This window comes from Curcuma longa, chromosome 13 (genome assembly GCF_044706935.1).
Source record: "Curcuma longa cultivar G26 ecotype Majalengka, Jawa Barat chromosome 13, ITB_CL_G26_1.1, whole genome shotgun sequence".
In the NCBI taxonomy this organism is placed as follows: domain Eukaryota; kingdom Viridiplantae; phylum Streptophyta; class Magnoliopsida; order Zingiberales; family Zingiberaceae; genus Curcuma; species Curcuma longa.
In genome coordinates this window covers 7868278-7883107 of record NC_133873.1, presented here as the reverse complement: position 1 = coordinate 7883107, position 14830 = coordinate 7868278, and the positions used below count along the sequence as shown (strand labels likewise).

Sequence of the window (14830 nt, the reverse complement as noted above, 5' to 3'; positions counted from 1 at the left end):
ATGCTACCATACCACTACATGATCAAACTTGTGTCCCAATTGAGGTAGAGTGTAAGTAGGGGTTGATAAGGGTGTTCGTAGTTATTTTGAACAATTAAATGCCTTAATTCAGCTAAGATGTTTAACTAGATTTCACAGAATAAATAGACCATTTGAGCATCTACTTAATGAGTGAAGAAAAAATGTACTGTAAAATCTCTAATACTTTATGAATAGGTGCATTGCTTTCTTTTTTTTCCTTCTAACCATGCAGCTTTCCTTAGGGCAGTAGATACTAGGATTCTAGGAATGAAACTAAAACTAAATAACTAATGATAGAAGGAAGCATGACAACAACATTAGGGTTAATTTGATCGAAGTTGGTTTATTTTCTTTTCCTCGAGGAAATGAAATATCCTGAAAGGAATTGTTAAAGCATGCTAGTTACTGTACCATGTAGATAACTAATAGTAATTGCCCATTATGAAGTCAATATAAAGAATAAGGATTTTACAAACAAAACAAATCTAATGAAAGCATTATAAGAATCATACAGATCTCAGAATATAGTCGAAATAAGAATTTATTTTGATTCCTTATTAAATATTACTTTGACCATTACCAACATAATGGGGAGAATTATGCAGCTCATTTCAAAATATTCATTTGTTGTTCTTCTTATGTTGTAGTGGTAGATGGCCCAATTGCTGCAATTTCCTTAACACATAGAATATGTCTTTTCGCATAAGTTTCCATTGTGCTGGTAATATTAACCATCAGCATGACTACCCTTAAATGGCTTCTACATGTATGGCCTTGGTAATCAATAGTGCGAACACATGCTACTTTGTAGAATTAGACGGTGTCAACTTGGGGTCTTGTGGTAAGAAGCATTTCAAGGTGCTCACTTGAAGACCGACCTATTCACCTTGGTTGGATTGTTGGCATCGTGGGCTAAAATCAATTTCCAATCCATCTTGAGTGAGAAGTGTTCAACTCAGGTGAACTGAATCAAGCTTCAACTGGCGTTGATAAAACTCAAAACTACTTGTATTCATTTGGCTATCATTGCCAAATTGAGGCCCAAGCCAACTTAATATAATTGTCAGACTTTAATTTGTTCGAACTTATAAAATAATAAGACAATGAATTTCTCTCTCTGTGTATTACAAGATATAAGCCCCTATTTATACATGAATATAGGAACCTATTATAGGAGAATTATTCTATTAAAAAAAACAGAATATTTATCCTTAACAGAATATTTTAATAATTCCTAAATATTCTAACACTCCCCCTCAAGCTGGAAGATATAAATTATATATACCCAGCAGTCCAGCTTGTTACATATGTAGTCAATTCGAGGATGTCCTTTGTCTTCATATAAAAGATCCTTTCCTGGAGCACCTCTGATATATCGGATAATGCTTGTTACAGCATCTCAATGTTTCTTGCATGGAGAGTTGACTTACTACACTTACTGTAAATGAGATATCCGGACGAGTAACAGTAAGGTAGCTTAGTCTCCCTACTAATCGCCTGTATCGATCAGGATCTGAAAGAGACTTCCCCTGATTTGGCATGAGCTTGACATTCGGAGAGTTGGAACTTGCTAGCTTGTTGCCGTTACTGGAAGAGGGCAGCGGAGAAGAGAGGTGCACGACCACAGGAAGAGTGGCGTCGTGAGGAAGAAACAGGAGCGCGCGACCACGGGAAGAGTGGCGTCGCGAGGAAGAAACAGAAACTCGCAACCACGGGAAAAGTGGAGTTGCGAGGAAGAAACAGGAGTGCGCGACCACGGGAAGAGTGGCATCGCGAGGAAGAAACAAGAGCGCGCGACCACGGGAAGAGTGGCATCGCAAGGAAGAAACAAGAGTGTGCGACCACGGGAAGAGTGGCGTCACGAGGAAGAAACAGAAGCGCGCGACCACGGGAAGAGTGGCGTCGCATGGAAGAAACAGGAGCGTGTGATCACAGGAAGAGTGGTGTCGCGAGAAAACATGCTGCTCGTCGCATCGTGGAAGACGCGCGACGAGGAAGCCACCGCGATTGCTGTGTCGCGACGAGGAAAACGTGCGACGAGGAAGGCGGCTGACAGAAACGCACGCGAGGAAAACGCGTGGCGAACAAAGAGAGAAGGAAGTCGTTGCAATTGCTGCGTCGCAACGAGGAAAACGCGCGACGAGGAAGGCGGCTGACAGAAACGCACGCGAGGAAAACGCATGGCGAACAGAGAGAGAGAGAAGGAAGAGGATTGGTTTGGGCAGATAACCCTAAACCTAAGGAGGGAGGAAAATCCAAACCTAAACACGAGCACACGCGAGGAAAATGCGTGGCGAACAGAGAGAGAGAAGGAAGAAAAATTACTGCTGCTGTGTTGCTGGAAAAGCAGAAGGTGCTGGAATGGCGTCGCGATTGCTCTCTGTTCGCGGTGGATGTCGCGAACAGGGATGGAGAGATGCGGGAGGCTGCCTTCTTGGGCAGTGCGACGTCGAGGAGGAGGGACTCGATAGCCTCGGGGCCGCGGTTCTCCTTGCAAGGGTCGAGATCCTCTGGACCGGAAGCGTTCGTCGAAACCTCCCGGAGAGGCGGAGGAGGAGCAGGAGCCGACGAGATCTTGGCAGTGGAACCACCATCCTCGAAGGCGGCGTTGTCCCAAATCTGAAGGCTCATCTTCTTCTGAAGAGTTGCAGCAAGCTTCTGAAGATCTCGTCGGCCAGCGAGATCTCCTCGACCTCGGCGAAGGCAACGCGGGAGGCGGCGGCGATGAAGAGAGAGAGGAGAAAGAATTAGGGTTAGACGGATAAACCTAAACCCCTTCGCTCTGATACCATGTAAAATAATAAGACAATGGATTTCTCTCTCTGTGTATTACAAGATATAAGCCCCTATTTATCATGAATATAGGAACCTATTATAGGAGAATTATTCTATAAAAAAAAATAGAATATTTATCCTTAACAGAATATTTTAATAATTCCTAAATATGGTATCAAACAGAACTTATAAGAAACACTTGGTTAAATTGCTAATCATTATCATCCTAGTTCTTTTCAAGTTGTCTTTTTTGTTTTGCTTGCTTAAGAGTCTATCCTTCCTCCAAAATATGCATGTTTTCAAGGATATATTTTTTCTAATATATTATCATCAAATTTTGGGAGCATTCTCAATCGACAAGTTAAAAGCTATATTCATGATTTTTGCAATGAAGGTTAGAATAGAATTCTCATTTTTGCATTAATATTTCAGGAGCAACTGCATTGGTTTTCCTTGTAGTCCTACCTTGAGTACACATGTAGGAAGTGGTAGCTTGAAGCATGGAGAGCGCCTTTACTCAGGAGGCTCTAATATAAGTAGCAGCTCAATTCAACTGAAGTCATATACCTGTGGACCTATTTCTCTGAAACATGTCCTCGGGAGTCGATATTTATCTTCTCAGGCTGGAGGGAATTCAGGTGATAGGGAAGACGATCTAGAAGATGGATTTTTTGACCTGGATTTACCACTGGAATCTGCTGATTCTGTGGATAATTCAGGCAAAGAAGACAATGAAGAGCTCATTTCCAAAGGGGAGTTATCCGAAGAATATGATGAATCTGCAGTTAGTTCACCTGACTTGGTAGATGTTGAAGCAAGTGAAGGTGGGGCAAAAAAGGAGCCGTCAAGGCTCTCGCATTCTCCAATTTTTGATATAATAATGGAAACTCCGAGGAATTCTTTAACGAGAGCACTTGATAAGTATGTTGAGGAAGGGAAACCTCTTGGGAGAGATGAGATATCTCTTGCTATGTTTAATCTAAGGAAGAGACGTGTCTACCCAAGGGCACTGCAGGTGATTGTATCTTACCCTAGTACTTTCCTAAAGTTATGATGTTTCTAAAATTGATTTTGACCTATGGTGTACTAATTGAAGATCAAACTTTTCTTTTTGGTAGCATTTACTACCAACAAAGTGGACTAGGGCTTTCCCTTTCGAGTTGTCTGATTGTATGGCCAAACCATACAAACAACTTCTTTCTTAGATTTTGATCGGGGCTTGCAATTCTCAGTTTTTATAATATTTAGTTCTTTTTGTAAGTTTTATTCATCCTGATACTTCATCATTATATACTATCCCAAACAGGGTCTAATTTAAATGCATTGGACATGCTTGAGCAAAGGGCAAATTGCCCGCTGCACTAGGATCGAATGCGGTCTGTATTATGTTAAATGTTGATCCATGAAATGCATTGAACTTGTAGTAGGATTATAGTTGGTCTTCACTATGAGGACCATTACATTTTGCACAATTAAATTTTGAATCAAATCATCCTCCATTTTTCTAGGTTCCCCGGAAGGAATGCGTTGTAGGGTCCGACTGTAACGTCTCGACAAGGACTACTGCATCTCAACGAGAACTCGGGTGTAGTGTTAAATATGCAAGAGTTCGCATTGTAGGGTCTTACTATAACATCTTGGTAAAGACCATTACATCTTCTTGCAAATTCGAGTGTAGTATTAAATATGTAAGAATTCTTACACCATAGATTGGGTAAAAACAAATATTATAGAAAATTTAATTCTAAGATTTGGAACATAGAACATAGAAACGCTCGATAAAATAATGGAGGTGGTAGATACGATGATTGGAGAAAAATTAATATTTTATATATATAAGAAACAAAATGGGTAGGGGAGAAGGTAAAGATGAAAGAGAATTTTATGGTATACAAGAATGAGTATAACAAGAAATAAAATAGGAATTATTGTTGATAGTTTATTAAAGAATAAAGTAGTACGAGTAGTTAAAAAGAAGGATAGAATTATAACTTTTAAGATAGTGGTGACGAAAAAAACTATTAATGTAACTAGCATATATGCACTTCAAATAGGGTTAGATGAACACACAAAATCTAAATTTTGAGACGACTTAGATGAAGTATTACAAAATATTCTATCAATTAAAATGATGATCTAAATGGACATGTAATAGTGAAAATGAGGAATATGATAAGGTGTACGGGAATTATGAGTTTAGAAAAAACAATGAAGAGGAAACTATATTGAATTTTGTGATAGCATATGAACTTATGACTAATACGTTTTTTAAGAAAAGAGAAGAACATTTGGTCATGTTCAAAAAATGAGAATAATAAATTGCAAATTAACTTTTTTATTGTTAGGAAGAAGGATAAAAAGATTTGTAAAGATTGCAATATTATCCCTGGAGAAACTTAACTATTAAATATAAGTTAATAGTGTTAGATATATTCTTCAAGCATAATATTAATAGAAGGAAAATATGTACAACTCCTAGAATTAAGTAGTAGAAGTTAAAGGATGGGGAACAAAATATATTTAAGGAGAGGATATGAGTATAAGTATTAGGAGAAATATACGATAATTCAAATACGATATGGAATAAAATGGTATCAAAGTTAAAAATAGTAGTAAAGAGTATACTCGATGAGTTAAAGGATCATGCATCACCAAATAAAGAATCTTGGTGGTGGAATGAGAAAGTACTCGAGAAAATGAAGAAAAAATGTTATTATATACTTGTACGAATGAGGACAACTTAAAAAATATACAATATCTAAAAAAGAGGATAAAAAATAGTAAATAAAGTTAAGAATGAAACTTTTGAACACTTATTGAAAATTAGATATAGAGGAAGAGAAAAAAGATATTTATAGAATAACTAAAGCGAGAGAGAGAAAGACAAGAGATTTTATCCCAATAAGATATATTAAAGTGAATGCAATAGGGTATTAGTAAATGAAGAGGAAATAAAAGAGCAGTGGAAGAAGTAACTTTTTAATGAAAATTTAGGTGACCAATTTAACTTAGGTAATTTAAGTAGGTCAAATGAGTATAAAAATTTAAATTTTTATCGTAAAATTCAAACTTAAAAAATAGAACAAGTTTTAAATGAGATGCAAAATGGAAAGGTAGTTCGACCTAATAATATTCCAATAGAGATATGGAAGTGCCTAGGGAACTATAACTGTATTAAACTAATAAGTCATACTATGAAACTTTAGGAAAGATAGAAAATAGATTAAGAAAGGAAACTATGGTGATCGAAAATTAATTTGGAATAATGTCTAGAAAGTCGATAATAGATGTTGTATATCTTCTCAAGCAATTAATTGAAAACTATCAGAAACAAAGTAAGATCTACACATGGTATTCATTGATCTAAAAAAAGTTTATGATAGAGTCCCAAGAGAAATTATATGAAGAATTCTAAAAAAGAGAGGTGTTAGCATAGCATATATTAAACTAATTAAGGATATGTATAAGAATGTAACGACAAGAGTAAAGACTTTAGACGGATTAACTGAAGCGTTTCCTATAAAGATATGATTACATTAAGGATCAACTTTAAGTCTCTATCTTTTTATAATAATCATGGATGAACTCATTGAACATATCCAAGATACGGTACCGTGGTGTATGAGATGCAAAATGAAAAAGTTGTTAAACTAGATGATATTCCAATAGAGATATGGAAGTGCCTAAGGAGACAAGATATTGAATGACTTATAATGTTATTTAAGTTGATATTGAAAACGAAAAAAAATTTGATCAATAAAGGGTAAATACTCTAGTTTCCTTATATAAGAACAAAGAATATGTATAAAATTGTGCAAATTATAAAAATATTAAGCTAATGAGTTATACCATGAAACTTTAGGAAAGATAGAGAAAAGATTAAGAAAGAAAATCACGGTGATCAAAAATCAATTTAGATTTATGTCTAGAAAGTTGACAATAGAAGTTATATATTTTCTCAGACAATTAATTGAAAAGTATCAGGAACAAAAGCAAGATCTACACATGATATTCGTTGACCTAAAAAAAATTATGATAGAGTTCAAGAGAAATTATATGGAGAATTATAAAAAAAAAGGTATTAACGTAATATATATTAAACTAATTAAAGATATATATGAGGATGTAACGACAAGATTAAAGACTTTAGACGAATTAATCGAAGCATTTTCTAGGGTTACATCAAAGATCAACTCTAAGTCCCTATCTTTTTAATAATAATGAACGAACTCATTGAACACATCCAAGACACAGTACCGTGGTGCATGGGATACAAAATGAAAAAGTAGTTGTATTATATGATATTTCGATAGAGGTACTAAAGTGCCTAGGGAGATAAGATAATGGATGACTTACAAAGTTATTTAACTTGATATTGAAAATAAAAAAAAAATCTAATTAATGGATGGTAAGTACTCTAGTTCCCTTATATATGAACAAAAGAGACGTATAAAATTATGCAGACTATAAAGATATTAAATTAATGAGTCATATCATGAAAACTTTAGGAAAGATAGAAAAAAGACTAATAAAGGAAACCACAGTGATCGAAAATTAATTTGGATTCATGTCTAAAAGGTCGACAATAGAGGTTATATATTTTCTCAGGCAATAGGAACAAAAACAAGATCTACACATGATATTCATCGACTTAAAAAAGTTTATGATAGAGTCCAAGAGAAATTATATAGAGAATTAAAAAAAAAAGAATGTTAGCGTAACATATATTAAATAAATTAAGGATATGTATGAGGATGTAACGATAAGAGTGAAGACTTCAAACGGATTAACTGAAGCATTTTTCATAAAAATAAATTTACATCAAGGATCAATTCTATACTCCTATCTTTTTACAATAATCATGGTTGAACTTATTGCACACATCCAATATACAGTATCGTAGTATATGTTGTTTGCATATAATATTATTTTGTTAGATGAGACTCGTAAAGGAGTAAATGCTAAACTCGAATCTTGATGGGACACACTAAAAGTGAGATTTTAGACTTAGTAGAATAAAAATAAAATATATGAAATTTAAGTTTAATAATATTAGATGTAATGAGACAATTATTAAGATAGAAGATAATAAGTTGTTGGGAATTCAGAGCTTTAAGGGATAGAGAGATTGAGAGAAAAATCTTACATGGAATACAAGTAAGATAATTGAAATGGAGGAGAGCGTCAAATGTTCTATATGATTGTAAAATACTTTTAAAATTTAAAGGGAAGTTTAAATTTTCCATGTTATATATAATTGAATATTGAAGGGGAGCCTTGGCGCAACGGTAAGGTTGCTGCCATGTGACCTAGAGGTCACGGGTTCAAATCCTGGAAATAGCCTCTTGCCAAAGGCAAGGTAAGGCTGCGTACAATGGATTCTTTCCCCGGACCCCGCAAGGCGGGAGCTTCGTGCACCGGGCTGCCCCCTATGCGCCCCCCATATAGAATTGAATATTAGGTTATGACTCGAGCACATGAACAGAAGATAAGAATTATAAAGATGAGGATGTTAAGATGAGGATGTTAAGATGGATGTATGAACATATAAGGATAGACTGGATAAGAAATGAAATATTAGAGAAACGGTCAAAGTTGCATATATTAAAGGAAAACTCTGAGAGATACTTTTAAGATGTTACGAACATGTACTTAGACGTCCAATAAATATTTCAATTAGGCGATATGAAATTAGGACAAATATTCATATCAAATGAGGAAGAAGATGACAAAAAAAGACTTGATTAGCAACAATAAAATAAAATAAAATTTATTTAAATATAGATGATGATATAGCAAGGAGATAGAACTCAATGACTTAGAAGGATTCATATAACCTACCCCACCTAGTGAGATAAGATCTTGGTTGTCGTTTTTCTATAACGACTCTTATTGATTCATGTCTATTTATTCCTGCACTTTTCCAATGGTAGCTTGATATTTATAGTTCTTTAGACTATTGGTTTTGTATATGAAATGAAAATGTTTTTGAGTTTTTAATCATCTAAAACTCTGGCTTCTTTTTTTTTGTTGACATATGCAGTTTGTTGAATGGCTAGAAGCTAGGAAGAAAACTGAACTCGACCAGAGGCACTACGTTTCTCATTTGGATTTGATTGCCAAGGTTAATGGTCTACTAGGGGCTGAAAAGTACTTCGATAAAATCCCAGAATCGTTCAGGAATGAGGTTGTTTATGGAACTTTGTTGGCTAATTGTGTTGCTGCTGTTGACGTCAAGAAAGCAGAAGAAGTGTTCGACAAAATCAGAGATCTCGGTCTTCCAATCACACCTTTTGCTTGTGACCAGTTGTTGCTGCTCTACAAACGGGTAAACTGGAAAAAGATTGCAGATGTACTCTTGTTGATGGAAAAGGAAAATATAAAACCTACGCTCTTCACTTATTGGATGCTAGTCGATGTCAAAGGCCGTGCCAAAGACATATCGGGTGTGGAACAAATTGTGGAGACAATGAAATCTGAAGGTGTGGAACCTGATTTGCTGATCAAGTCCTCGGTTGCAAGAACTTACATATTTGCTGGTTTGAAGGACCAAGCGGAAGCAGCATTGAAAGAGATCGAAGGCGATGACATCCAGGAGAATCGATACGTTTGCAGAGTTCTTCTCCCTCTGTATGCTGCCATGGGCAAAGCAGATGACGTCGCGAGAATATGGAAAGTGTGCCATACAGAACCTTATCTTGGTGAGTGCCTATCTGCAATAGCGGCTTGGGGTAAGCTTGGGCAAATCGAAAAGGCAGAGGAAGTCTTCGAGAAGATGGTCAAGACTTGGAATTTTTCTTCAAAGTACTATGGCGTCATGTTAAAGGTTTACGCAAACAACAAGCTGTTGGCCAAAGGAAAGGAATTGGTTAATCGGATATCTGAAAGCAGATGCCGAAATGTCCCTTTCATTTGGGATGCACTAGTGAAATTCTACATCGAATCCGGAGAGGTGGAGAAAGCAGACTCGGTATTGCACGAGGCTATTCAGCAAAGCAAGCTGAGACCTCGCTACGGCTCTTTTATAGTTGTGTTGAATCAATATGCTAAAAGGGGCGATATCCATAACTCCGAAAAGATTTTCTACATGCTGAAGCAGATCGGCTATGACACTAGACTCAAGCAATACCAGTCTCTGCTCCAGACCTATGTGAATGCAAAGACACCTGCCTATGGCTTCTTGGAACGAATGAAAGCCGACAACATGTTCCCTAACAAGGCCATGGCCGCGCAACTGGAGGCTAATGATGCATTCAGGAAGAGTTTGATCTCGAAGTTGCATGATTGAAGGTAAATCACAATCGAGTTTTTGGTAAATTGCTTCTGCAATCTATCGTGTATTCTCTAGCACATGGGCATTGCATATCGAATTGCATAGCAAGAAGGCCTGTTGCCTAGAACTCTGGCTGAATACTCTAGTAGTTGTTTAAATGCATGAAAATAGAAGAATATTGCGTCTGTTCTTCGTTGTTGATGCATTTGTTCTATTGACTTTTAGGTGTATTACACAATTGATATTTTGTATCGATGTATTAAAAATTAAAGTTCTTACTAAATTTATTAAAGTATACAACAACAAAAAGATAGAAAATTAAAAAGGCATCCCTAAATATTCATATCGTTAAAAGAGCATTTTGTCTGTGATTGATATTGGAAATGCTTCTTTGTGCTACAGCAGTTTGAAGTAATTTTGATTAAAGCTGCTCCATCTATATATTTTTCTAGAGGGCGTGAACAATTTTGATCGAGCTACGTTATTAGAACTGCTCCAACGTAGAGCATAAAGGGTGATTGTTTATCCACGGGACATAGCTATAGCTGAGTTTGGTTATGATGAAATGGATAAGAATTTGAATCTCAATGAAGTCAAGACAATGTCTTCTTTTATCGTGATTAATTGTAGATTTTTGATTTATTTTTTCATAGATGATTATAAGGTCGATCATATGGGACTATTGAGATGATGAATTTTATTTTTATTTAATAAAAGGTGATTGTTTTATTAAATTTTGAAAGTGCAGTGTCCTCAAATATAAATATTATTCAATAATTGATCAAGGGTACATTTAAAATTTCATAATTTTTAAATTTTTAAATGGTGTATCATAATTTTAGATTCCTAAAGGGTGTATTTGTTTTCAATTATACTCCTCTTGCTGATCTCATTTTTTTTCTAATGGATTCGAGTCACAATTCAAAAATATATTTTTTTGGGATGTATCCAATCTCAATCTCTCAGTTTGCGAAAAATAATATCTTCTCTCTGTTAATTTATTGTTTCTGTTGAGATCCGTTTCTGGATGTGCTGCTTCTTCTTAGCACCTCACCTGAGCGAATTTGAGGGGGGAGGAAGATGCGAAGCTTCTGGAACTTGCAAGCACAACGATCGTGAGGGGGAAGGTCAGGAGTTGCCCTGGCACGACCATTCCAATGTTTAAGTCAATTCGTGGAGAGGGAGGAAGAAAACGAGAGTCAAAAGAGAAGATTTTGAGATTGCATATCTCCCTTCAGTATAGAACCAACCTTTATATAAACCGAAGGCGTTATGTCACATCACGGATGTGACTGAAGTCCCATCACCGTTATGAATGTGTCAAAAGGCATGGTATAGTCAGCGCCCGTTATGAATGTGTCAAAAGGCATGGTATAGTCAGCGCATGTGTCCCATCGCCGACTTGTATTTAGGGGTCATGTCACGTACATTTGTCAGAGTATTGCCATGATGAGTTGCAGGGGTGGCAGGGGGGCATTCACAACCACATGATGGGGGAGTGGTCTTTGGGAAAGGTGAAAAACTTATATTGAGCCAAGGCAGAATCGGGGAGTTGGCATGTCCTATGCCCGAATGGGTCGATTCGGCTCGGGGTTGAGGTGCTAGAGGATCCGGACCGGCTCGGGAGAAGATGTCCGCATGAAACCGAGTTGGCCTGAAGGAGCCTGCTTCCTTGCGGGTCCTGCTAGGTCCCCGCGCTGACTTGAGGGATTCGGTGGGTGTTTGAGAGGATGAGACTTGATCTGGCTTCGCGTGAGGATGAGGAGTCGGCTCGGCCGACTCGAGAGTGGAGAGCCTTATTGAGAGGACTCGGAGCCGTGGCGGAGGCCTTCCATCAAGTCCGGATTTGATTTCCTCGACTCGGCCTGCACGACTCGACTTGAGGAGGAGGTTTCAGAGGATTCGGCTGTTGGGATCGGTTATGTGCGTTGCGCGTATTTGTGCGTTTCAAAAACGAATACAGCGGAAGCAAAAACAAGTAATAAACTAATAATCATAAGGCGATTGCCTTAGGACACCTCTCAAATATAACATCGGCTCGATCCGGGCTCTATGACCCGTGCCGTTGAACTCGATAGCCCTTCTCAGACTTGACTAACCGCGACCCACTCCTTACGACCATAACACTTATTGAAAGCAATTTCCTCATAAGCCAAAACCTACAATAGATATACTAACTCGCGGAAAGTGAGTTAGGATTTTCGCTAAAACTCACCTACACATAAGACTTCTCACTACATAAGGTTCACTTCCTTAGGATTGTTCTTCTTGTTTGGAGTTTACTCCTCTAAGATTTCTCACTATCTAAAGTTCACTCCTGATCCGATATGGGTCTTGGACAATGACGTGGATATTTTATAAAGGTGGGTTTAGGAAAGTGTAGGAAAGTAGGGTAAGCAGGATGGTTAATTTAATTTTTTATTTCTTTACGAACTTAAACACTCGACCTCCTGTTCCGGTCTTGGTATGCTTCCTACAGCATATGTCGACCTCTTACTTCGGTCTCGGTATGCTTCCTACAGCATATGCCGACCTCCTGTTCCGGTCTCGGTATGCTTCTTACAGCATATGCCGACCTCCTGCTTCGATCTCGGTATACTTCCTACAACATATGCCGACCTCCTACTTTGGTCTCGTATGCTTCCTGCAACATATGCCGAACTCTTGCTTCGATCTCGGTTTGCTTCCTACAGCATATGCCGACCTCCTGCTTCGGTCTCGGTATGCTTCCTACAGCATATGTCGATCTCCTACTTCGGTCTCGGTATGCTTCCTATAACATATGCCGACCTCCTGCTTCGGTCTCGGTATGCTTCCTACAACATGTGTCGACCTCCTGCTTTGGCCTCGGAATACATCCTACAACATATGCCAACCTCTTGCTTCGGCCTCGGTATACTTCCTACAGCATACGCCGACCTCCTGCTTTGGTCTCGGTATGCTTCCTATAGAATATGCTGACCTTCTGCTTCGTTCTCGGTATGCTTTCTGCAGTATATGTTGACCTCCTACTTTGGTCTTGGTATGCTTCCTGCAGCATATGTCGACCTCCTACTTCGGTCTCGGTATGCTTCCTATAGATGTCAACCTCCTGCTTCGGTCTCGGTATGCTTCCTATAGCATGTGCCGACCTCCTGCTTCGGTCTCGGTATGCTTTCTACAGCATATGTCGACCTCCTGCTTCAGCCTCGGAATGCGTCCTACAGCATATACCAACCTCCTGCTTCGGTCTCAGTATGCTTCCTACAACATACACCGACCTCCTGCTTCAGTCTCGGTATGCTTCCTACAGCATATGTCGACCTCCTGCTCCGGTCTTGGTATGCTTCTTGCAGCATATGCTGACCTCCTTCTTTGGTCTCGGTATACTTCTTGCAGCATATGTCGACCTCCTGCTTCAGTCTCAGTATGATTCCTGCAGCATGTGCCGACCTCATGACTCGGCATCGGCATGCTCCCTACATCTGGGGTCAACCACCAGCACGTGATCCCTATCTGAAGACACAGTCATTCCGTCTAAATCGAGGAGCACAGAACCGATTCTTCCACAGAAGTAGAAACGCATTCTCAAATATATATAAACGGACGGAATCTTTCTAGAACAAAACAAGTATGTCAAAATATTTCTCAAACAATTGCTAATATTTCGGAAATCAACTACTATAAAAAGGTAACTCATGCCCATGGGTACAGGAACGCACACATAAACCCTAATTTTCTCAAGCCATTAAACTCCTTCCTCACGACGAACCCTAACTTGAGCGTCGAAGTTGCTTGTCGGGATCCCCCTCCCAGTGTCATTCTAACTCTATTTTTTGGAGTGCTTTGCATATCTCTTCTTCTCCTTCTGCAACCTCATCTCAGGAGCGTGCACGTCGGCAATCCTTGAACCAGTGTTGGAACCATCCATGATGTACTAGCCGGAACAACTCCCTTAAAAAAATTTTTTCTTATCAAGCATTTGGTCACCCCTTGATCTATTGGAATTTTTTTCTTTACCAGCATTTGATCAACTTTGACCTGACTAGACTTTATCCTTGTTAGCCATCTAGTTAACCTTAACCTGATTAGATTTCTCACTTGACTAGGTCAACCTTGACCATACTACATTAAATATGTTATCAAATAAATATCAAAACCCTAGAGGTCGATTGCACCAATACATATAAGGTTCCTATAGATCTTGTAGATAATGTAGACGATTTTAATAATCTAAGTAGATTCAATTGGGTTGAAGTCATCTATCAATTTATTTCCTTTATAATTACCTACCATTGGGGATATTTTTTCATCAACTAAGACATATTAAACGACCACATCACTTCCTTATCTAAAGGGATTTATGAATATTTTGACTGTAAGTTATTTTTTACTAGTCAATTTGATTTTTTATATGAACAACATTAGTTAGTACGTATGTAATACTTAGTATATGAAGCAGACATGGTTTTGGAGTATGTTTCAATCTAGAGATCATATAATACTGAAAAAGCACGAATAAATAAGTAAAGGATTATTGTTGCACATATTAGTATGATAAGAGTCTTGTTGGACAAAATCTCACTTGAAGAGGTAAATATCAAGGCTATCGCCTAACTTTCTATCATCGCCAATTTTAAATATTTTTTTATGAAGTTAGGGCCCGTTTGGTATGCAGGTTTAGGAGGGGGGAATGAAAATGAAATCTATTTCATTCTCATTCTTAATGCTTGGTAGATAAGAATGGATATCAAATTAAGGATATGATATCCCTGATTTCAT

At 37.8% G+C, this 14830-nt stretch overlaps 1 protein-coding gene across 1 annotated transcript; it reads left to right on the top strand.

Annotated features, from left to right (window-relative positions):
- The first annotated feature begins 3575 nt into the window (after positions 1 to 3575).
- Positions 3576 to 10238, top strand: LOC141844396 (pentatricopeptide repeat-containing protein At1g80270, mitochondrial-like). The gene is made up of 2 exons (XM_074732453.1): positions 3576 to 3811; positions 8840 to 10238. The coding sequence occupies exons 1-2, from the start codon at positions 3677 to 3679 to the stop codon at positions 10082 to 10084; spliced, it is 1380 nt and encodes a 459-aa protein (XP_074588554.1). The 5' UTR covers positions 3576 to 3676; the 3' UTR covers positions 10085 to 10238.
- Positions 10239 to 14830: the final 4592 nt, after the last annotated feature.